We start from the raw sequence: 22,657 nt of genomic DNA on the forward strand, positions 1-22,657 counted from the left end.
ATAATTAGTTAGATTTATTAATTAAATTACATTATTATGTGTATATTTGATATTACAAAAAAAACAAACGTATTCGAAACATATTATACTTTAGAGATATACATTCATCCATTGTCTTTCGTATTTAAACGCTAATTAGAATTCTATTGAAACTATATCTCTCTCTCCTCCCGAATTCCACCACCTCTATACTTCTCCTCTATAAATACCTCTCTCCTCTCTCACAATACAACACTCCTAGTCCTCTACAAAAACAAAAAAAGAAGAAAAGAGGGATTCGATTTTCGTCCATATCACGTCTCTCTATTCACGGCCTGTTTCCTCGTAGTTGCTGTCGTTTTTAGGCCTAAGTTTCTTCACGAAAGTTGTAGAGGGCATCGAGAGCTTCGATTTCGACCCAAGAATCGCTCAAAACGGTCAAGAATTGATAGAGTTATCGCCATTCAAAATTAGGTAAAATTCTCGGATTCTGATTTCCAGGCAGATTTAGCGATCCTTCTAAACTTCCATTTTTCTACTACTTAGAGTGGTTTTCGGGCTTAGACTTCTTTATGAAAGTCGTAGAGTGTTTCAAAATCTTCGCGAGAGATACAAGAATCATCCAAAACGGCAGATGTTTGGTCAAGTTATTCCAGCCCTAAGTTGCTGCTAGAATATCAATCTTTCGCCACCAAACGAAAATTCACCGGACTCCACCGAATCGCCTTGTCCGGATTAAAGGTATTATAATCCCTCCCCTACCTTCCCTGAGTATATTAAGGTACTATGATGTTAGTTTTTATGATTAGAATCGAACGAATAAAACCCAATTTTTTCCGAGAATGCACTGTTCACTGTTCACGGGCGTGAGCACTGTTCACGTTTTTTTGGGTTACTGTTTCACACCCGCTGGAAGTAAAAAATGGCAAAACAATTACAGTTATCCCCCTGGACTTCTTGAATTTATAATTTTGGCCACAAGAGATATGTTTGGGTGGTTTTAACTTACGTGTTATATATGAACGATAATGAAAATAAATGAGTTGCCTTGGTTTAGTGTTAATTGAATATGATTCTTATATTAAATAAATAGAATGATGAAGGATTACTAGTTAAATTATTTGTTTGATAAAATTTCTCATTTATTTAATAAATTAAGGGCATTGGCCTAATCATAAAACTCTACGTGCTTTACTTACCCGCACAGTACCAATTGCTATGTTTGCTTTTTCGTTAAAATATATCATGTTTACTGATTATGTTATTATGGATTCATGATTGTTGTATTGTTGGGTCGGACTTAGATTCGTTTGGTGATTTCAATGAGAAATTATGTAGACGTTGTTATGGATAATGAAAAAGAAAAAATAGATGAAAGTTGTGGGCTTAGCAGGACCTCTGGGGTAGCCTAGTAGGACCTCAGGTATTGAGGGTAGCCTGGCAGGACCTTGAGGGTAGCCTGAAAGACCCGGTGTGGCTAGGGTGGCCAAGCAGGACCTCAGGGGTAGCCTGACAGGACCTCAGGGGTAGAGGACAGCCTAGCAGGACCTTGAGGGCAGCCTGATGGACCTAGAATTGTGAGGATGGCCAAGCAGGACCTCAGGGGTAGCCTGGCAGGACCTCAAGTATTGAGGGTAGCTTAGCAGGACCTTGAGGGCAGCCTGATAGACCAAGAATTGTGTGGATAGTCTACTAATACCCCGTGATATTGAAGGTAGCAGAACGTTTGAAATATGTTCAACAGAATTTTGAGTTTGAAAAAGTGATGGATACTATGGTGCAGGTATGATTATGAAATGTGAGATTCAAAAGAAATTAAATTAAAGGCTTGCTAATGGATTTATTTATTTAATGTTTGTCGTTCTATTATGAAATTTTCATATGAATTGTGATAAAGCTGCTTAGCTGTAAAGTAAGGGGTTGGTAAGGTTGGGCTTTATTCTACTGAGTGAATTATCACTCACGGATACGTTCGTATCCTGGTAAATCGGTTGCTTCGGCAATCAATTTGCCAGAGTATGCATGATTCAATGGTGGAGCAGTTTGACACAGGAAGAATACTAGGGGCGTAGACCGAGTATGCTTGGGATCTGTATCAAGACTAGAGTCGCTCTGAAGTTATTTCAATAAATTGCCAGATTTTATTAAGGTTAAATAACTTTTTTTTTTTTGAGTCAGTATCTTCCATGAGAAGTCGGCTCAATGCTTGTCAGACTAATGTTTACCTTTGAATAAAAGTTTTGTATTTTCAATTTGAGTTGAAATAAAGAAATCCCTATATTGATATTTCCGTATTTATTTGGTTGACTAAAGAAATCTTTTTCGAAAAATAATAATTTATGCTGCCGATATTCGTTTAAAATATCGGGGCGTTACACAATTAACGGGGGGGGGGGGGGGGGGGGTTCCCTTGGTATTGTCAGGTAAAGGAGGAGAGGGCAGTGTCATTTCAGAAACCTCAGGGGAGGTTTTTGTTCGTGTCAGAAACCTCAGGGGAGGTCAGTGAAATTTGCCCTTTTGGTTTTGAATTTTCCAGTTTCTGCTATTTATTCGTTCCAAATTTTTTGTTCAATCCGCAAAACGGAGTATTAAAAATAACAAAAAAATTTCACAAATTAAAAATATTCATTGATATCTAGTAAGTTATTGAAAAACTTTTGATTTTTTCTTGCAAAAATTGTATGATTTTTAACACTCCATTTCGCGTTCCGGATAAAAAATTTGGAACGGAAGGAATAGACTCATAGGACTAGGAGTACAGGAAATTTTCTATTTGTTGTTTAGTGGTCGTTGGGGCAAATAAGTCCCAACCGATGGACTAGTTCTCATAGAATTTTGGAAATATGAAATGGATAAAAATATTTCGTAATACATGGAAAGAGCCACGTATAAAGACTACCCATAAATATTTGAAACCCTAAGCTTCTTCTCTCTCATTTCAAAGCCAACGAAGCTGCTGCTGTTGCTTCTTCTCTCTCTCTCACGACAAAGTCCTCTTAACCCAAATCCGCCGTCCTTAACGGCTACGTTCAGATATATGCTCTGACTAATTCACCGATAGCTGGAAAAACACCCACATGAGCACAACCATGGGACAACAGTAACTGAAAACACCTTCCCAGACTGTTGAGTGTTGTCTTGCCGCCCTAGTTGTACCTGCCTTCTATCTATCGGATTCCCCCCAAAACCCCGTCAACTGCTTTGATTCCACCTGGATCCCCATAAAACATAATATTGTTATGGATAGATTGGTGACAAATGGATTATCTCTTCGGGTGGAAATAGTTATTGGATGACACACAATTTTCCGTCGACTTCATGGAAAAATTGTAAAGGTCCATAGGGATTTAATCCGTGAACTCAAGCTTTCTACCAGTTCACCGTTAATGGCAGAGATACCTATATACATATGAAAAAATGTTTTGTTGGTGGGGTTTGTTTGATTTGTGTAAAAGTGAAGTGTATATTAATATATATGTAAAACTTATGTAAGAGGGGCGATTTTGGCTGATTTGGTGGCAGAGAGAGAAGGGACGATGGTGGAGGATTTGGGGGTATCGAAGATGTTGAGAGAGGTTTGGAAATTGGGTTAGAACAGCAGGCGGCGACGGGCTTATAGGCGGAGGCGGGAGTCTAGATCTGGATGAGGGGCAGGAGGTCGTCGATGGCGTCGAGGAAGGCATCAGCATCGATGGAGTCGAACCAGATCCGCATCAATGGAGTTCCGCGTCAATGGTGTCTTGGAAAGTATTTTTCAATATCAATTAGGGGTTTTTTTGTCTTGATAATTATGAATACCATGTCTTGAGAATTAATGTTCTTCTTCCCATGACTTAATGAATTCCAAAAAAGTAGTCCATCTTATTTGCCCCAACACCGTAATACCACGTCTCAATATTTACTACTCTTTTAGACTGCGTTCTCATGAACCTAACTTAAATTTGATAAATTTGTCATTATTTGAATTTTTTCCGCATTTGTTAATTTTGCGTTAAACTTTTGTCGGCTATTGATTCGTTTCGACGAGAGGAATCGAAAAAATAATTTTTTTTTACTTTTACCCAAGTATTTTGAGAAATACCCACTTTTTAGCACAAAAAAGTCACTTTTTACGAAAGTGAATTGAAAAGTCTGTTATATTATCTGCATTTTGTATACTACTACTACAGTACCAAAATACAAATATTTGGAGTGTGAATTGATTTTCACAACCTATTTTTTGATATCCACACTTTTTTTTTTGTTTTTAGTATTGAAAGTGTATTATTATTATTTTTGGCTAAAAGACAAAAGAGAAAATGTGGATTATAAAAAAAGGAAAGTGTAGAAATCAATTTCCTTGTCAAAAATAGAGTGCCAAAATCAATTACCTTTTTCTTTTCTTTTTGTCGAAAGAAAGTTGTACCGGTAGTTATAGTCCGTAAAGTTTGAAGCCTAATAAGGCACATAGAGTACATAAATGCTATTTTGTAAAGGTTTTGAATGAGGTTTTAAGGTGATAAATGGAGAGAAATTAATAGAAAGATGAGAGTAGTAGGTGGAGAGAAAATTATTGAAAATCGTGCTGAGAATTGGAGAGTTTTGAAACTTTTCTCTCCCTCTCTGTGCACAATTTAATAAGTATCTCTCCACTTATTACTCTCATTTCTCCATCTCCGCTTATTACTTGAAATCCCTCCCTCAAAACCCATATCAAACCACCATATATTGTCTACCACCGGATTATCAGTTATGCAGCCCCACACCACAGCAGTGTAGGATGCCCAAAGCGACTTCATTATGACTCCCTTGTTCAAACCTCAGCACTTTTCTATTTTTAAGATGTGTATTAAGACCACAATAAGATAATCCAAACCGCTTATCTCGTAGGTCTTGTTGACATTATCACTAATTACAAAAACTACTCCATTCGTTCCTAATTTATTGTTGGTCTACTGTTATATTTTGGGATGTTAAAAAATACTCCCTCTTGAAAAGTCAAAAATTCAAAATTGGTAAGTTTCTAAAATTACCCTCAAAATTTTATATTAGTGAAATTGTAAATGAGTTGAAACGAAGGATAATTTTGAAAAACGACAACTTGCAATTCGATATGTTTGTAAAGTGCACTTTTTAAAAAGTTGAAATCTCCCAAGGGTCCAGCAAATCAGCAATATGAGGAACGAATGAAGTATTTTGATCAGACATTAATAGGTATAGAAACACATCATATTTTTATAACTAGTGCTAATCAAAACTATGCCTACAAATAAGTGGTTCGAATTATTTTATCGTGATCCTGATACGCGTACGTCTTCCAAATAAAAAAGCGCCGAAGTTTGAACGAAGGAGGCCAAAACCACGTCGGTTTGGCCGCCTGCACTGCCGTAGTGCAGGGCTGGACCACTGCATCTCCAAATCCATTGTTGCCAGAGAGTACTTTGTATTGTAGTGGTCCAGTGGAGGATCCGGATCCGTGGTGGAGTAGCTAATACGGTACCCTTTTCATTTTCTATTTTATTTTTGTTATTCATTAAACCTAATCTATTTTATCTTAGGAGACTTAAAAATGTGTGATTATGAGAATCGAACTCTGTCTATGTGTATGAGAATATAAGGAGACACCCTATCCGTTGAGCAGCGTTTAATCTACTAGTAAAGTACTAAAAGTAAACCGAGAGCAATACCATGATACAGCCAAATCGGTGCTGAACAATTGAAAAGAAGTATGTTAGGGTCTCCTAACAATTGAACCATGGATTATCGCTCCTGTACAATTTCAATTGGAGTAAAAACAAAAACACACACATACACAATCCAACGGCTGAAAATCTCTCCGCCCAAGGGTTTTCGACACAGAAGAATCGGGCGCCCATTTGGTTGTGTATGAAAATTGCATATTTTGATATCTTTCGTTAACATGGCTGTTTAGATACTTTGATTTTGGGAATTGATAATGCCAAAAAAAATTTTGTTCCTGCCAAAACTCAAGATGTACTTTTCATTCCAAGATTTAATTGTCCTCCACTATATCACTTGCTTTGCGAAAATGCCCCTTCAAAATTGAGAGATCCTTACAAAAAAAAAACCTGATTTTTGGATAAAAAATGGAGATTAGAAAGACAATCAACTGGTATAGCTCCCTTTAAATAGCAGAAAATCTGTCCACAAAGACATTTCATGCACAAATTGTGCACATATTTTTGTGTGGGGTCCATCATGGGTCCCACACAAACAATCCAAGCAGTTCATTAAATATAAAAACACTTTTTTAAGGGTTCCCGTAAAGAATCAGCTCAATCAAATACTTATAGGTGCTCAATCCAATTATTTAAGTTTTCATTATCTTGAAATCTCAATGAAAAGTTAGATGATTGGATCGACAACTTATAAGTATCGGATTGAGCTGATTTTTGTAGAGGACCTTTGAAAAAATGTTTTAAATTTAATGAACGGCTCGAATCGTTTGTGTGAGACCCGTAGTGGACCCTACAAAAAAATCTGTACACAATCTGTGTGGGTAGCAGCTCTGACAAAGCAAGGTTCCTAATGTCTTCAATAGAAACTGATACGTAGTTCCCAATTTGATCATTATCGTCAGAAGCTTTCGAGCGTAGTAGTTTGGTTGGAATGAAATTTAAAACTTAGATTTACCCAGTGGCAAGCCTTGATTTTTCAAGAACTTTACCCAAAAAAAAATAAAAAATGTTCGAGAAGCATGAAATAAATTTCCTCCCAATTTCAACAGCAGGTGAATGGTCTCTGTTTTTTCAAAGATGGGAGTTGTGGTTAGTGGATGTGTACGTAAAGCTTCTATTTATCTTTAAAGTTGAGAATTAAGTTTTTTTATTATTTTTTTAATTTTGGTTGAACCAAGGGAAGACAACAAAAGCAAAAGCTTGGGCAATCAAAGAACAACCTGTAGCATGTTATCTTGCAAAACACCATAAAATGCCTATCCAATTGGAGCCACGTCAGCAACACTATCCAGAAATGAGTGGTTGTCCATCTTCATTCGATTCATACTTGAACAAAAATCAAATCTGCACATTTAATACTCGATCCATTATGAAAAATATCCAATTTTCTTAGCAAACAAACAGAGGCTACTAGAAAACAAATCTAAACCCTGCTTTATTTCTCACCATACTGTCTGGCTCCTCTTCTTTCAATCATCGTAGAGTGAAGTGGGTGGGGGGGGGTTTCAGAAGGAAAAGCTTATTTGATTAGCCATGGCACTATCTCTCTCCTCCTCCCCTTCTTCCACCCTGTTTGATGCCAAGGCTCCTCGGCAATTATCAGCTGCTGGGTCCTCCCAATGTGCATCTCTCCCCACCCTCTCTCCGCCTCCGCTGCCGTCTCAAAACCGCTGCGTCTGGAAGACCACCACTTATTGTAAGTTGACATATGCTTTTGTTGATACTCTTGATAGGTCAGGTGTCCAGGACCTATATATGTTTATGTTGGTAAGTAGATGTCCCGGCTAGTTTACGTGCACCTCAACTAATTCTAAAGCCCATTAAAATCTATTTGCTATGTCTGTTAACTTATGTACCGGCTAGTTTACGTGCACTCCAAGTAATCCTTGAGAGACCAATTTCACTAGCAAGTCTAATTAGAGTCTGAACAACGTATTAACTGGCTTCACAAGCACAAATTTCGAAACTAAGACTAAGGGGGAGCAAAATTTGAGTCTCGCTACCATGCCAACCCTTGGGTTGTCATTTGACATATGGTACTAATTCATTTGGAATTATGAAGATGTGAATCTGCATTTTGATGAGTGTGTGGAGTCCTAATGTATCAGTAAATGAGAATTCCTAATGCATGGTTGGTGGATCGTCCACTATCCCTTTTGGGTATGGAGGCGGGGATGGAGAAGATTTCCCCAATTGGGTATCGGTTTGGAATAGGGTCCCTGACCCATACCCTACCCGTTGGCATCCCTAATTTGTTCTTGGTTTGTAATCTTGATTTCTAATACGACATAGAAACAGAACACACATCCACTGCCCCTCCACGGCTCCACTGTTATAATGCAACGCATATAGTATTTCATACTAAGAATCGTTTACCCAATACAAGATCCATGGGATATGATTACAGAAAAGGTAATGTAATCACAAGTACACAATCACACAAAAGTAAAAGATTTACTTTAACTTGGGCTACCTCTACTGTCAATGCAGTTGGATCCTTTGGAAATTTCAACTTTGACTTGGTATACCGAACTATCAGACTCCACTCTCGTTTACAATTTTTGCGTGACATATAAGCTGCAATACACCTCATTTCCTTCCGTATAGTAAGCAAATTCCTTATACCAAAGTTATAAGTGAAGTGAGCATGAAAGCATCTATGAAAAGTTCAAAATGTTCCAAATTTCTAGAATTGGTGAAAGAGACAATTGAGAGCGGGAGTGGAGAGTCCTACCGGAGAATTGTGACACCTAGGCCACACCAACAAACTAGTACTTATCAACTGATCTTGATGCCTGCCTTGTTTCAGGCCGAAAGATTGCCCGCAATGTGGTTGCCATGGCCACAGGAGAAGCACCTGCAGAAGTGGCAGTAGCTGAGCTGGAGCTGCCGGAAGCTGTCAAGACAATCCAAGAAACTGTAATGGACTTAGTGATTTACCCTTCCTATTAATATGGTCAGTCACTTTTCCCTTTGTGCTCTGATTCTTGTACTTTTGACTAAACACAACTCTTTAAATCATGGTTGGACAGTGGGACAAAGTGGAAGATAAGTATGCGGTGGGTTCTCTTGCTGTAGCTGCTGTTGTTGCTCTTTGGGGTTCCGTTGGAATGATCTCAGTAAGGCACCTACTATATGCCTGATGACATTAAGTTGTGCACCCTGTAATTTGAATTGTCTCATACGGGGCAGATGAATTAGTACAATGTAAATTAAAACATGTGTATCTTCATCTCAGGCAATTGAAAGGCTTCCCTTGGTTCCTGGTGTCCTTGAGCTCGTTGGAATTGGATACACTGGGGTAAGTTAGAGTCTGTTTCATGTTGGTAGTAACTAAATACAAGTCTTACAGTATCATGAAACCCATGTTTAACTCCCAGACCGATGTTGCTTGTAGTCGAGCAGCCGTTTATAACTTGGCTCTGATCATTAACCTAGGTACTTGACTTGCATTTTGATTGTCCCAAGAAATAAGCAAGACAAGTACAACCGCAGACCTGTTTTGGAGCTCGTTAGTACTTTTAAGTTTACAATGAATTCAGGTTACTCAACCCAATACACTTAAAAGTCCACTCTCAAGAGTGAATAAGAACTCCAGCTTTGGCTTGACTTAATAGTTCATGGCCCTACTTATAACCAAACATCATAGATGGATTTCTCTCCATTATGTATGGACCTAGTTCATTATAATGACAATGACTTCAAGGCAATGTTTGGGTCTTGGATTCGTGGAGGGGGACTTGCAAAATCTGGGAAAAGGTTACAAATTCTACTTCATTGTGGGTTTTTTTTTCCCAAATTCACCTATGAATTCATGATCCAATCAAAGCTAAAATGACAAATCCTGTGAACATCCATATTTTAGCCGCATACATCTTTAGTCATCTTTTGTCTCTTATGTTTTTGCAGTGGTTTGCATATAGGAACCTGATATTCAAACCAGACAGGTAAATTTCCGCGTATTCTCAGACTACTTTCTTGAATCATTGATCCAAAAGTCCTAAATTGTGTATCATATATCATCCATTTCTTAGTATTCATACACCACCATTGATTCGTTAACCAGTTATCGCCCATGTCAATTTATTTTCAGGGAAGCTTTGATACAAAAAATCAAAGGCAAATACAACGACATTCTTGGGAGCAGCTGAATTACTTATATCAGCTGAAACTGCTGGTGAGAGTGAGTGAATTCCTGGATAATGCTGAAGCAAATGTGATCGTGCTTATTTTTGTTCCGTTTAAATCAGGTTTTAACCATAGTAAACCATATGTCATGTACTCTTTCTCAAATAAACATGCATCTATATGTATTATATTTCCCCTCCTTTAGCACTGCCTATTGCTCTTCTTATTCACCTAGGTTTTGCAAATTGGTAGTGCTTGAACAGTTGTACATGGTTAGGTACTCTGCATTATTGGTTTTGTGCCTGGCTAGGATGCACGAACTACAGTACTAGATATCCATATATGCATGGATTTATTTGCAATTCTGATTTCAGTTTAAAGCAGTTCTGTTCGTTGGCTTCTGTACCCGAGCTTATTGTAAGATAATGACCAAATGCTACTTTTAAACTGATGCTATTTTAAGTAACAGACGCTACTGAGAACAGTAAATGTGAGTCGGGTAAATGTGTTTGTGAGCAAGCATCTTTGCATATGGACTATGCTATATGACCTTCATTGGCATGAAGAAATGATATAGAGGTTGTATGCTGTTGTATTGTTGAAGAAAGAGTGCAAAGAATTCAGTAATTTCATCGATTTTGCCAATCTGCTAGACCAGTACCAGTATTCACTCATAGGGTTCGATAAAACCGAGAGAATTTGCATACTCCAAATAGTTTCTAATGCTGGTGTGATCTCCACTAATCTGATAAATTACATGCCTCCCAGCTCTATCTTCTTAGAAATCGAACAAACTCAACTGTAAAATGTCACGAAAACGACACCAGTTACATTTTCTCAAACCCCACCCACCAAATGCATAGGGTGGAACCATTTGCACGTTGTACACGTTGTAACAAATAGGAAAATGAAAAGGCCAAAAAAGAAACAGTAGAACTAGTCTTATTCTGTGGAACGTGGCCGGATCTGGGCTACTTTAGAACTGGGCTTGCACCATTTGTAACAGTAAATTACCAGTGGGTCTAGAAAATCATGACTTAATTCTCACTAAGCATGAACACAATTTTTATTTACCTCTAAGGACAACTTCATATGTAGATTATCCTTTTACCCGTCATTAAATACAACCACCCCCTCCCACCTCCATTGCCCAACCACCTCCGGCTGGTGATTTTTCCGGCAACCACCTCCGGCCGGTGACTTTTTCTGGCAACTACCTCTAGTCAGCAACTTTTCCGGCGAAATTTCACTATTTTTGCCAAAAAAATGCTGAAAATCATTAATTTCACGAGCTCACTTTGTGAATTTCACGAGTTTGGAGCTCTTAAAATTTACTAATTTTGAAATTTCACTATTTTTAAAAAAAAATTCAAAACTAATGAATTTAACTAGCCGACAACTTTTCCAGCCGGTGATTCCAACCTCGTGAATTTCACTAACTTTGGAGCTAATCATGAATTTCACTACCTTTTGAACTTGTGAATTTCACGAGTTTCAACCTCGTGAATTTGAGGGTTGGAGGGCTGCGCCCTCCTCCTCCCCCGTGCCTCCTCTCTCCCACCCCTCTTCTCCCCTCTTTCCGCTCTGTTTCTCGGCTTCTCTTCGGTGTGGAGATCTTTGTGATGTGTTGTCCGGCGAAGTGGGTCACCGGCCTTGGGCAGTTGGCCTCCTTTTGGTTCGGCTCCTTCTTGTTCTTCCAGATCTGGTAGCGGGTGGTCGACCGACAACGGGGTGTGGGTGTTAATAATCGTGGTGGCTGAGAGGTTGGAGGCTAGTGGTTTTCGGTAGGTTTTCTGGGCCATTTGTGCCTTTTATCCGGCTGGGTTTCCCCAAGTCCGGCTTAGTGTACCGGTCTGGCTTTACCAGATCTGATGGGTTTGGATGGTGGGCAATAAGGTTGTAGTCCATGCTCTGTGTTCTGGGCAGAGTCTCCCTCGGATCTGGCAGTGGCAATTAGTTCTTGATGTGTTTGGCTTCAAAGGCTCGATCCAACAAAGGAGTGTGCAGATCTTCGGCGCCATGGGTGAATCAACCAGTTGGTGTTTGCTCCGGCTGGAGAACTGTACTTTTCTTTTGTTATTTCTTAGTTGTTATTGTTTTACTAGATTTGAGCTGTGCTTATTGTTTATTGTGGGTCTGAGCTGGGGATTCGTTGGGGTTCTCTACTACCTAGACCTAGATTGGTTCATAATCTAGGCGTTTCGTCGGTCTTGCTTTTGCAGGGGGTGCCTGTGTCGAAGTCTCGATAGTTTTGGTTCATTCTTGTATCTTTTGATGGAATCTGTACTGCCTTCGGGCTTTGTTATGAAATGAATTTGACATTTTCAAAAAAAAAAAAAAAAAAAACCTCTTGAATTTCACTAGTTTTCGAAATCGTAAATTTCACTAACTTTGAGGTCATGAATTTCACTAACTTGGAGTTCGTGAATTCACTAATTCCGAGCTTGTGAATTTTACTAGATTTCGAAATACAATAATCACAAATTATTATCATCAGTACCAAACTAGTGAATTTCACTGGAATTCAAAACAATGCCAGAATTTCACTAGAACTCAAAACACAAAAATCAACTAGTGAATTTCACTGGTTTTCAACCTCCGGCTGATGACTTTTTTCGGCGAAATTTCACTAGTTTCACCAACCAAAAAAAACAATCACATCATTTATTACATACATCCATGCTGTAGACACCCTAATCCGAGCTTCCGTTTGATTTACTTTATTTTTGGTTCTTCTTTCCCCAATGATGAAATGGATCAAGAACAGTTTTGGGAATGATTGGGAATTTGAACTTTAAGTGTTTAAAAAACCCTTAAACCTAGCCAAAACCCTACTGGCACGAGCTGGTCTGGAACCTGTGCGCATGGGTCAAATGGACAGGTGTTGGTTTGTCTCGCGCGCGCCAGTCAACCCCTTATCCATCACCTTTTTTTGCTAGCTGCAGAAGCCATCATCCAGGGGCTATGAGCCAGTGGTGCACTGCTGGCCGCCCGGACATCACCCTTGTGTTCCCCATCTCTCAACCCTCCCATCACCTTTATGGGAAGGGAGACTTGGCCACCAAGAAAGCCACCAGCCATTGCTTGGCTAGTTGCACCTCTTCTCTCACTACCCCATTACCTATATAAACCCCCCATGGTCTTCCTTGTAAGGGTTTACAAAAAAAAGGTACCAAGTTACAAAACAATCCTAGCCCTAAGTCACAAAACTTAAGCAAAAAACCATAATACCAAGCAACAAGCCACCTTGTTCTTTACTACTACCACTCAACAACCATCAAATACCTAGTTCAAACCCTTTTTCAAACTTAAACAAAGGTATAACACTTACTGTTTTCCTGTTCTGATCCCTGAGAGGGCTGGCAGGACTAAGGCTAGTAATCAATACCAGTTCTAGCCCTAAAGCTAACAAGGTTACAAGAATCATGTGGACTTCACACCTGCGCGCGTCGGTCCTAGGCTCACCGCGCCACTCTCTGGTTGCGCGCGCAGATCTGCGTGGGGACAGGGTGTTGATCTTTTATGCTATACTCATTTTAGATCATCACTTTTGAGCATGTTGAAACCTGCTTTACTGTGTTCCTCTTGTAAAGAATGTTAACTGCTTTCAATATTCATATATATTGTGTGCTGGAATACCCCCGGGTTGCTTCTGAACATGTCTCAGATCCCAGGAATGTAACACCAAGCACTGGAAGTCCAGTCAGCACAGGCGCGACATGTCCATGACTAGCACGCGCTGGTCCAAGCCGACTTCCAGTAGTTGGCTTTGTATGGGTAACTTGGCCTTTGGCCACTGTTTCGTCCCCCACACTATTTATGAGGTGTTTTTCAATTATTATTCATTCGGCCTGTAACTATATGTCTTTTCTTTCCATATAAATTGCTTGATTTGTCCTAGGTGATCACTGGTCTTTCCAAAGCCCAGAGGAGGATTAAAACAGAGTCTACCTAAACGAGCTAACATGCGCGCGCCGGTCTTAGGTTAGCATGCGCAGGTCTGCTTGCATTCAGTGATCTACGTGAAACATATCAGTGCATGCAAGTTTGTCCTTGTGTTCGCCAACCTCTTACAATGTGTTGTGTTGGCTTATTCAGACTACTTTTGGTCTTTAATCCTATTTATCGCTTATCATAACATGTCATCCATGCTATCGATCACATCCTGCAAAACGTGTTATAGTTTTAATCCTCTTTAAACTGTTTTCCGCCCTAATTGGCTAAAAGTTGATTAATAAAGAAGAATCTTCAACATTTTCGCAAAAGACCGATCTCCGAATTTGGCGAGAGGGGTGTCTTAAAACCCTTTCATTTTCGTAACTTGGCTCCCGAACCCAGATATGGTTATGATGGACCGGTATCTTCACATTTTCAAATTAAACAGTGTAGAAAGCATTTCAAGTTTGGATTCCTGGGTGTCGAACCTTCAAACCGAAGTAGCGACTCTGAATTGAGGTGGAAGCAGAGGAACACGATGTCAAAGTCCTCGTAACATTATGGGCACAGGAAATTGGGGTTAGACCTCGACCTCGAAATTGTCGATGTTCAACCGATCTGGAAAAAAAAATTAAAAACAAATACACTGCCAAATTAGTCAAAAAAAAAAAAGAAAATATTTTGGGAAACCCATTTACGGATAGATCAAAGGAAACGGGTCCAGTTGGGAGGTGTTGTGGTGGCTGTGCAGCGTGAATTGGTGCTTGGCGGTAGCCAGGCGGGAGGTCCCAAACTAGGGGTGGGGGAAAACGGCGGTGGAGAGAGAGAAGGAAGAAGTGGTAGAGACGATAGATGAGTGGATCTGGTTGGGAATGGGTTTCGACGGATGGGGAGGTGAAGGAGGGTGGCCGACGAGGGAGAAGACGTGTTTTTGGCATAAACGGAAGTGCAATCCTTAAGGGTACATTTTCAGCGTTGGGCTGGAGTTGGAGGGAAACGGAACTAATTTGGGAAAATGACGGCCCAGGACGTGTTTTGATAATTAATTCCCTCCAAGGACATGCTAAGAACAATTGTTAATGCTGAAAATGTCCTTAACGGGTATTAATTATCAAAACATGTCATTGGCCGTCATTTTCCCAACTAATTTTTGGTACTGGCCCGTATTCCTATATGTCGTTTGAAAAGAGAGTGGTAGAACCTAGGCCCATCTATGTTGTTCGTAAATTGCTATTCCCCCCTGACAACCCCCCCCCCCCGGCCCTACACCAAATTTCCCTCCTTACCCCCGCCCCCCAAAACATCTGGCCCCCCTCCCCTCTTAAAACACCCCCACTTTTTAATTTTTGTTTTTATTTAATTAATTTTATCGTATTTATTTAATTTCTACAAATTCACCCTTTCTGCAAATACACCGGGGCGAAAATCGTATTTTTGTAATCATTTTATTTTAAATGGCCATAATGAATTTTTTGCTCTAAGACCTTTCAACAAACACCCTAAAACTCATTATTTAATTTCAAGACTCTCTTAGGGTGTTCATTGAAAGGCATTGGAGGCAAAAATTTATTACGACCATTTAGAATGAAATGATCAGAAAAATAACAACTTTGTACCGGTTCAAACGGATTGAAAATTGAAACATTTATTTTTGTGACTATATTTTTATTAGACTTGAACCTAGAATTAAACTTCAACCATGGAGCAAATATATAATTGGGGGGGGGGGGGGGGGGGGGGGGGGATATGGGGAGGGGAGAGAGGTCCTCATTTTCCTATAAATAGAATCCTTTGTGAAGCCATTCAATTCACACCTTGAATCTCTCCAAATTTTTTCTCTAGAAACCTTGTGTTTGTTCTTTGTTCTTACTTCTTGGTATTATTGAGATTCGTCTTGAGTTCTTCAAGAAACTCAACCCAAGGCCGCCACTAAACCACCACCCAACCAGCCTCTCGATCCAAAAAATTTAGTAGTTTAGTCAATGTTTATTTTCGAGAGAAAAAGAAAGTCTTTTCTTTTCTCTTTCGAAGCTACTGTAAGCTTACCGTAAGAAGTCACTTCATTCGATAGCCACATTCACCTTCCATAAGCTACCGTAACCTTCTATTATATTATATTTTTGTGTTTAAAAATGCATATTAAGTTAAAGTACTAAAAATAGCTAGCAAACTTATTCTGCTAAAATTACTGGTCTAAAATATAAGTGGTTTCCACTCCAAAGGTGTCCGTCTATGTGGCACTATGCTTTATGATCGTTTTTACAACTGTGGAGTAACCCGAGGCTAACACCCTCGAAAGTTTGTCAACAAGTCTGGCTTCGTACCGATTAAGGAAGGAATGGTGATTCTAACTGGACTCGTCCGACTATCCGATTTGGGACTTTCCTGGTTATTTATATGTCAAACATAATCCACAAAATTTAGAATAATGATTTTCGGTGAAAATTTAGCATGGTTACTTAGGCTTTCCTCACAGACTGTGTATCTGTCAAATTTTTTAGGAACGCCGTAGCGAAAAATTCGGGACAGAACAATGGATGACTACAACTTTTCAATTTCAGATAGTTGATCATTTGAGAATGATGTTCGTAGTGAGGAGAGCGTCTCCCACAATAGTCGCAATTATACACCAAAATTTACCATCGAGCAGGTTAGTTTTTACTGTTATTGTTTTGTATATTCATTATTATGTTAAGACTGGTTAATGTTGTATTTATACATATTCATTTTTTTATATAGATTTTTGAAAGTAGAGAAGATATGTTAGCTTGGGCGCGGAGCGTTGGTCTAAAATATGGTATTGTAGTGGTTATTTTAAATTCTGCTAAGTTAAAAGGCGGCAAACTGCCGACATTCTTAGTTGTGAAAGAGGAGAAAAGTACAAACCGCCACGGTATTTGGTTGAAGGGCAATTCTTGCAAAGAAACACTGGGACTAGAAAATGCGATTGCCCATTTCAACTGCGAGGTATACCACAACATCCATATGGTATCAGGTGGGGTTTAGAGGCTATTAGTGGTGTCCATAACCATGAAATAGCAAACCATATTGAGGGCCACGAGTACCCGTCAAGGCTAAAACCAATAGAGAAACAATTTGTGGTCGACATGGCCAACAGCAGCGCGCCTCGCGAGATTCTTAATATTTTGAAGCAAAAAGACCCGTCAAACACTATGGGAATCAAGAGCGTTTATAATGCCATTTTTGTAAACAAAGCAGCCAAACTGGACGGTCTAACTCCTATTCAATATGTCATAAGTCAATTACTTAAGAAAGATTACCTCCATCAATTTCTTACAAATCCATATACCAACGAAATCACAGATATTATTTAGTTCATCCTATGAGTCTAGAGCTATCTGTCAAGTTTCTGTCTGTACTGATCATTGATGCCACGTACAAGACCAATGAGTATCGAAAACTACTATTGGAGGTTGTGGGTATCACATCCACATGACGAACTTACTTGCTTATGTTCGCTTATCTTAGTAATGAGAGAGAAGAGACACTGACATGGGCATTGGATAACTTAAAAATTGGATGCTTCAAAAGGGGGCATCGATGCCATTGGTGTTTGTTTCAGATCGGGATTTAGCGCTTATGAACGCCATTGAAGCATGTTTCCCCACGGCATGTCACATCCTGTGTATTTGGCACATAAATCAGTGCGTCATGAAGAACTGCAACCGTGTGTTTGGCCCGGAATAGAAGCGCTTCATCACGTCATGGCGCTCGCTTATCAATTCATCTACACCTTCGTCTTTCGAACAGAAGTGGCAAGCCATGTGCGACGATTTTCGCCAGTTCCCGTATGTCATAACTTACCTGTGGCAAACATGGTTAAGGTCGTACAAAGAGCGGTTTGTTTCAGCATGGACAGATACATGTATGCACATCGGAAGCAATTCAAGTCAAAGGTATAATCCCTTTTTGACTTTACTAGTAAAATTTTGTGCATTTCTCTACTACACTAAGGAATACTTTTTGATACTTTTCTATTTAAACACAGTGCATTATTCTATTATAGGACAGAGTCTGCACATGCGAGGCTAAAACTATATTTGGGGGATACCATGTCGTCGCTACAAACATCTTTTGATAAAATAGAAAAGATGTTGAAAAATCAGTTCGGGAAAATTAAGAAGTCGTTCGAGAAATTATTGAACATTCCACGCCACAAACAATTACGTGACGACATTTTTGATCAGGTAAGGTGTCGCATTTCATTAGAGGCAATGGAGTTCATACATGATCAGCTAGAAACTGCTTTAGAAGTATCCCCCACATTGTTGGCTATTGCAACTATACGATCAAAATCACTCACGAATTGCCATGCATGCATGATCTTGCATATTGTCGTTCCATTTCCACTCCAATTCCGCTATGGAGTATCCACGCTCATTGGACTAGGTTGTCTATGCATGCAACCGAGTTTAATGAGGAGGGAACACGACCTGACAGGACATCTCAAGTCGTTGAGATATTAGATGGGATGGATCCATCTATGCGAGAGCATATCATAGACAGGATTATCGATATGACAAATCCATCTCGTAGCACAGTTCGACCTTCATCGTACAACACATAACATAGAGGTCGACCTACAGGTAGAGATGAGCAAAGTACATGTCGCATACCTTCTTTCTCAGAAGCATCCACTTCAGGATCAAGAACTGCAACATCGTGAGTGAGAGGGAGAGGGAGACGTGGGAGGGGTTCGCAACACTCAATTTATAGTTCCACCCATCCCTGATCGCTACATTCAGCGATTACCTCAGGCTTATCAACGTTATATTTCTCACACTGTTGACGTGCTTGGTGATGGTCATTGTGGATTCAGGGCGATAGCTGCACTAATCGGGTATATTGAAAATGATTGGAGTCGAGTACGAGAGGAGCTTATTGAAGAGATTCGACAAAATTATTATCTATACAGTGTGATTTATCTAGTACATGTTGGGCAAAGCATCTACTAATTTTACTGAATTGGTTCGAGCCTACGGCACCAAAGGAACATTGGATGGATGCTATGACTTTGGGAGTTGTCATTGCAACAAAGTACAACCTCGTACTGCATACATTTGATAAGGATGTTTACGGTTGTTTTACTCATTTGCCATTGAGGTCCCTTCCAGTTCTAGTCGAATACAGAAAGGAAATTGCTATTGACCGTGTTAACAACATTCACTTCGTGCAAGTTTTCTTAGAACCTCATTACCCTGTATCACCCATCCCAACATGGTGGGAGGAGAATGCATTGGACGAAGCTAAAGGATGGGTTGCCAGTTATGGAACACGTTTGCAATTGTGGTACGAAGTAATGGGTATAAGCACGCCGGGAGCAGTATTTGGAGGAGATATTGATTAGAATTTGTGTTTTTATGTATTTTCATGTTTTGAGAATATGTACTCAATTATAATAAAATGAAATTTTATTTCAATTTATTATTGTTCATTACAAGTTATTTTTATTATTCATTGTTAAGACTAATTAATTAACTAATTAAAATAATATAAATTTATTAAGTATAAAGTCAATTTTAATTGAAAATAGAATTTGAGTTAACCAAAAAGAAGAAGAAGAAGGGAGGTAAATGGGAAAAGAAACAAATAAAGAAAATAATTGAAAATAAAAAAATAATAAAAAAGATTCAAAGTGGAAGGAAAGAAAAGGAAATAAAGAGAAAAAAAATGAAAAAAAAAAATCTAACCGAAAAGAAACAAAAGGAAATAAAGAGGAAAAAAGAGGGAAAAAAAATCTAAATAGGCGGAGGGGGGAGCAGGAGAAAAGTGTGTGTGTTTGTGTGTGTGTAGGGGCGGTGGGGGGGGGGGGGGGGGTGGGGGTGAAGCAGGTCTCATGTTGTTCCTAGGTGAAGGCAAGAAAAAGAGTTGCGTGATTTCTGTTACTCTCTTCCTCGTGACTCTTTTTAAAGAAAAAAAAAAAACTAGCATCGGGCACGTGCTCATTACCGATCTAATTATCCTATCAAGATTATATATGCTACTAACACCATATTTTGCACAACAATATGTACAATATGCTTTTATGGTATAATAATTAAATGAGATGCTGCTTTACAACACCCAATAGTGGCGGCTCTAAGAATTCTTATAAGGGTGTTCAAAAATATATATAGTATATTACCTCTAAAAACCACAACTATATATAGACAAAAATTTATCTATTCATATCAACTCATACAAAGTAGCAACTCCATTAGCTCATGAAGTTTCATATCCATGATTGTATAGAATATAGCTCAACGCGACAACGATGAGCAATCATTATTTGTGGGGCTTTGCGTTGTGGCCGATCACTAGATACAAATATTTCACTCATCTTAGGAAAAAGAATTCCATGCTTGCTACAAAACGAAGACTCTTTAGCCAACTGAACTAAGAATTCCACCCGACTTCTTTTGTAATGTTATTGACAACTCATTTTGTGATCCCCATGACATATTTTACCCAAGAGTAAGTGCTTCGTTCGCTCCGATATAAAGAATAACGCCCCAAGCGTAGGGCTTAATACGTCATTTGAAGCATAATAATCCGGAAGACCAGGATCGTACCCACGGGAATAATTAGTACGGCTTGGTTGGATTTGTAAAAGTAAGCATAGTTTTCGGCTTTTAGGCAGCCAACTTTGTTTTATATTTGCGGTGAAAAGTAAAAAGGGCTAAATTAAAAAGCGAATAAACTAGGATAAAAGCAGGTTAGGTCTAGGAATTAATAACACCCACGACTCGAGTTGAACTACATTTTTCACCTAATTACGCGGTTTAAGATACTCAATTAAGGTTCCCAAACTGAAAAATAAGATGGTTCAATTACCAAGCTAGCTCTAGAATTTATTTAGCAAACACCTCGTGCGACAGAGCTCCAAGCATCATGTGTGATAAGTAGGCAGTGCTCTTACCTACACATGATCAAAGAGGTTAACACCTTAGCAATTTGACAAATAAACCCGAACCCCACATCGATTTTCGAACCAAAGATTCAAATTTTATTGGTGAAAAATGTAATTTTTACTCGAGTCATGAGATGTTATTCACCCCATGACCTAACCCTAGAAAACTACTCACACATATCTATGAAGATAAGAGTAATCAAAAATCTACTGAGCATAATTGAAAAAACAATGCTAGAAGAAAATTAGATTAAACGATAGATCGGAATAGCGGTTACAACTTTAATAAAGACTACAATAGCAAAAACTAATTAACTAAAGCAGAAAATTAAATTTAAAATGCTGGAAAATAAAGAACAATTCAAAAAGCAAGTAAATCTAGGCTAGATCTAAATTATGCAATACAAAAGTTGTTTGTACAAATGACATCACGGGTTTTAGTACTCCAAGGTACGTGCACAGAATATTCTCAAGAGATGCTCTAAATATCTGCTCTAAGACCCTCGGTACCGATGGCAAAGGGCTTAAGCTGTTGATTGAAGAGCCTCGGTACCGATGGACAACAATCCCTCCTATCGATGCCGAGCTAGGTAGTGATCTGGTGAGAAGGCCTTTAGGTACTTCAGTACCGATAGAAGCAATTCGTCTCCATTGATGCCGAGCTCCTATCACCAGGACTTGGTCAATTGCTTGCTGCCTAGGCCATTCTCGAGCCGACGGGTCACTTAGCCTTAGCCATCAGGCCTAAGCTGCCTTTGGTATGCCTTGAGTTTTAAAAACTCCTTTACTTGGTGATTTTCCTACAAAACAGAAACTAGCATACTCTACGAGCAAAAGTAATTAAGAACAACTAATTATTTGATAAAAGTAATTAAATCTAAATGACTAGCGCACCCTGCATTGCATTATCGGGTGCTTATCAGTAAGCAAAAGGCAAATTCAAAAGATTGCATTGACTTCCTAAGAGCATCTCCACTCCTTACTCAAATCTTGACTCAAACTCAAATTTGAGTAAAAATCATTCAAAACCCTCCTCCACTCCTTACTCAAACATATACCAAATTTGAGTTTTACTCAAATTTAGACTCAAATTTGGTTAAGACTCAAATTCTTACTCATATTTTTGAAGGCAAATTTCACACCTTTAAATTTATAATATTGCTATTTATGAAGTTTTTACGCAAATTTGTGCACATATGTGCTTGGGTTTGAGTTTACCCATTAAAACACACAATACCAAATCAAGTTTTTATCCAAATTTTTACTCAAATTTGGATAAAAATCTAAGTAAGGAGTGGAGATGCTATAATGGAACAAACTTAAACTTTGTGATCTGTTGATGGGTCATCCTTAGCAATCATACCAAGTACCTCAATCTCGTGACTTCTTTTGTAATGCTATTTACAATTCATTTATTGCTGAAATTTGGGTTTGTGGGCTGAAATTTAGGCTTTCAATTTCAAAGTGGATTTATTTGTGCACTATTTTTTGGGTGGGTGTTCATTTATTTATGAATTGAGTGTTTATTGACATTTGAATTGGGTGTTCATTGACATTGGGTTGAGTGTTCAAAGTAAGGCTAGCCCAATTTTTTTTTAAGTATTCTAAGCAATTTTATTTTTTGGTGTTCAGTTGACCATTAAAAGCTCCAAGTGAAGCTGCCTCTGACACCCAATGTGCACCACATGTTTTTATGTTGTGCAAAATGTTGTGTTCATAGACTTTCTTAGTTTTTATTTCAATGCAAATACTGCGTTCTAATTTCATTGAGAAATTATCACCATTTTTTGTTGATTAATAAGGTAAATTCCCTGGATTAGCGTCAGCGGACTTCTTTCATATACTCCGTATGTCACTATTTTTTATAAACTTGAAAAATATTTTAGGTGTTCTTATTTTTTCCATTATCAGTCACCCCAAACACTTTATAAGAATCTTAAGATTTTGTATTTGGTGATGCAAAGGGTGTCCCTGACTAGTTTGCTTGCACCTCAGACATTATATTTTTAACGTTGGGTCCCACAAG

The 22,657-nt window shown here is 38.7% G+C and overlaps 2 protein-coding genes across 2 annotated transcripts; both read left to right on the forward strand.

Moving 5' to 3' along the window:
* Positions 1–6,804: 6,804 nt before the first annotated feature.
* On the forward strand, positions 6,805–10,147 carry LOC131307862 (protein CURVATURE THYLAKOID 1B, chloroplastic). The gene is made up of 6 exons (XM_058334586.1): positions 6,805–7,353; positions 8,467–8,576; positions 8,690–8,776; positions 8,896–8,958; positions 9,567–9,604; positions 9,751–10,147. The coding sequence occupies exons 1-6, from the start codon at positions 7,191–7,193 to the stop codon at positions 9,806–9,808; spliced, it is 519 nt and encodes a 172-aa protein (XP_058190569.1). The 5' UTR covers positions 6,805–7,190; the 3' UTR covers positions 9,809–10,147.
* Positions 10,148–14,573: 4,426 nt separating this feature from the next.
* On the forward strand, positions 14,574–17,056 carry LOC131331104 (uncharacterized). Its single transcript, XM_058364948.1, has 3 exons — positions 14,574–14,682; positions 16,314–16,371; positions 16,717–17,056. The coding sequence occupies exons 1-3, from the start codon at positions 14,574–14,576 to the stop codon at positions 17,054–17,056; spliced, it is 507 nt and encodes a 168-aa protein (XP_058220931.1).
* The last annotated feature ends 5,601 nt before the right edge of the window (positions 17,057–22,657 follow it).

The sequence above is a fragment of the Rhododendron vialii genome, chromosome 1a (genome assembly GCF_030253575.1).
Source record: "Rhododendron vialii isolate Sample 1 chromosome 1a, ASM3025357v1".
NCBI classification, from domain to species: domain Eukaryota; kingdom Viridiplantae; phylum Streptophyta; class Magnoliopsida; order Ericales; family Ericaceae; genus Rhododendron; species Rhododendron vialii.

Excerpts from the sequence above, each read along its gene's own strand:
- LOC131307862 (XM_058334586.1), top strand. The coding sequence starts at position 7,191 with ATGGCACTATCTCTCTCCTCCTCCCCTTCTTCCACCCTGTTTGATGCC. Across the intron at positions 8,959-9,566 it reads TTGGAATTGGATACACTGGG|TGGTTTGCATATAGGAACCT; the intron begins GTAAGTTAGAGT and ends ATGTTTTTGCAG. Across the intron at positions 9,605-9,750 it reads CTGATATTCAAACCAGACAG|GGAAGCTTTGATACAAAAAA; the intron begins GTAAATTTCCGC and ends ATTTATTTTCAG.
- LOC131331104 (XM_058364948.1), top strand. The coding sequence starts at position 14,574 with ATGAGTGGATCTGGTTGGGAATGGGTTTCGACGGATGGGGAGGTGAAG. Across the intron at positions 14,683-16,313 it reads CGGAAGTGCAATCCTTAAGG|TGAGGAGAGCGTCTCCCACA; the intron begins GTACATTTTCAG and ends TGATGTTCGTAG. Across the intron at positions 16,372-16,716 it reads CAAAATTTACCATCGAGCAG|GTGGGGTTTAGAGGCTATTA; the intron begins GTTAGTTTTTAC and ends ATATGGTATCAG.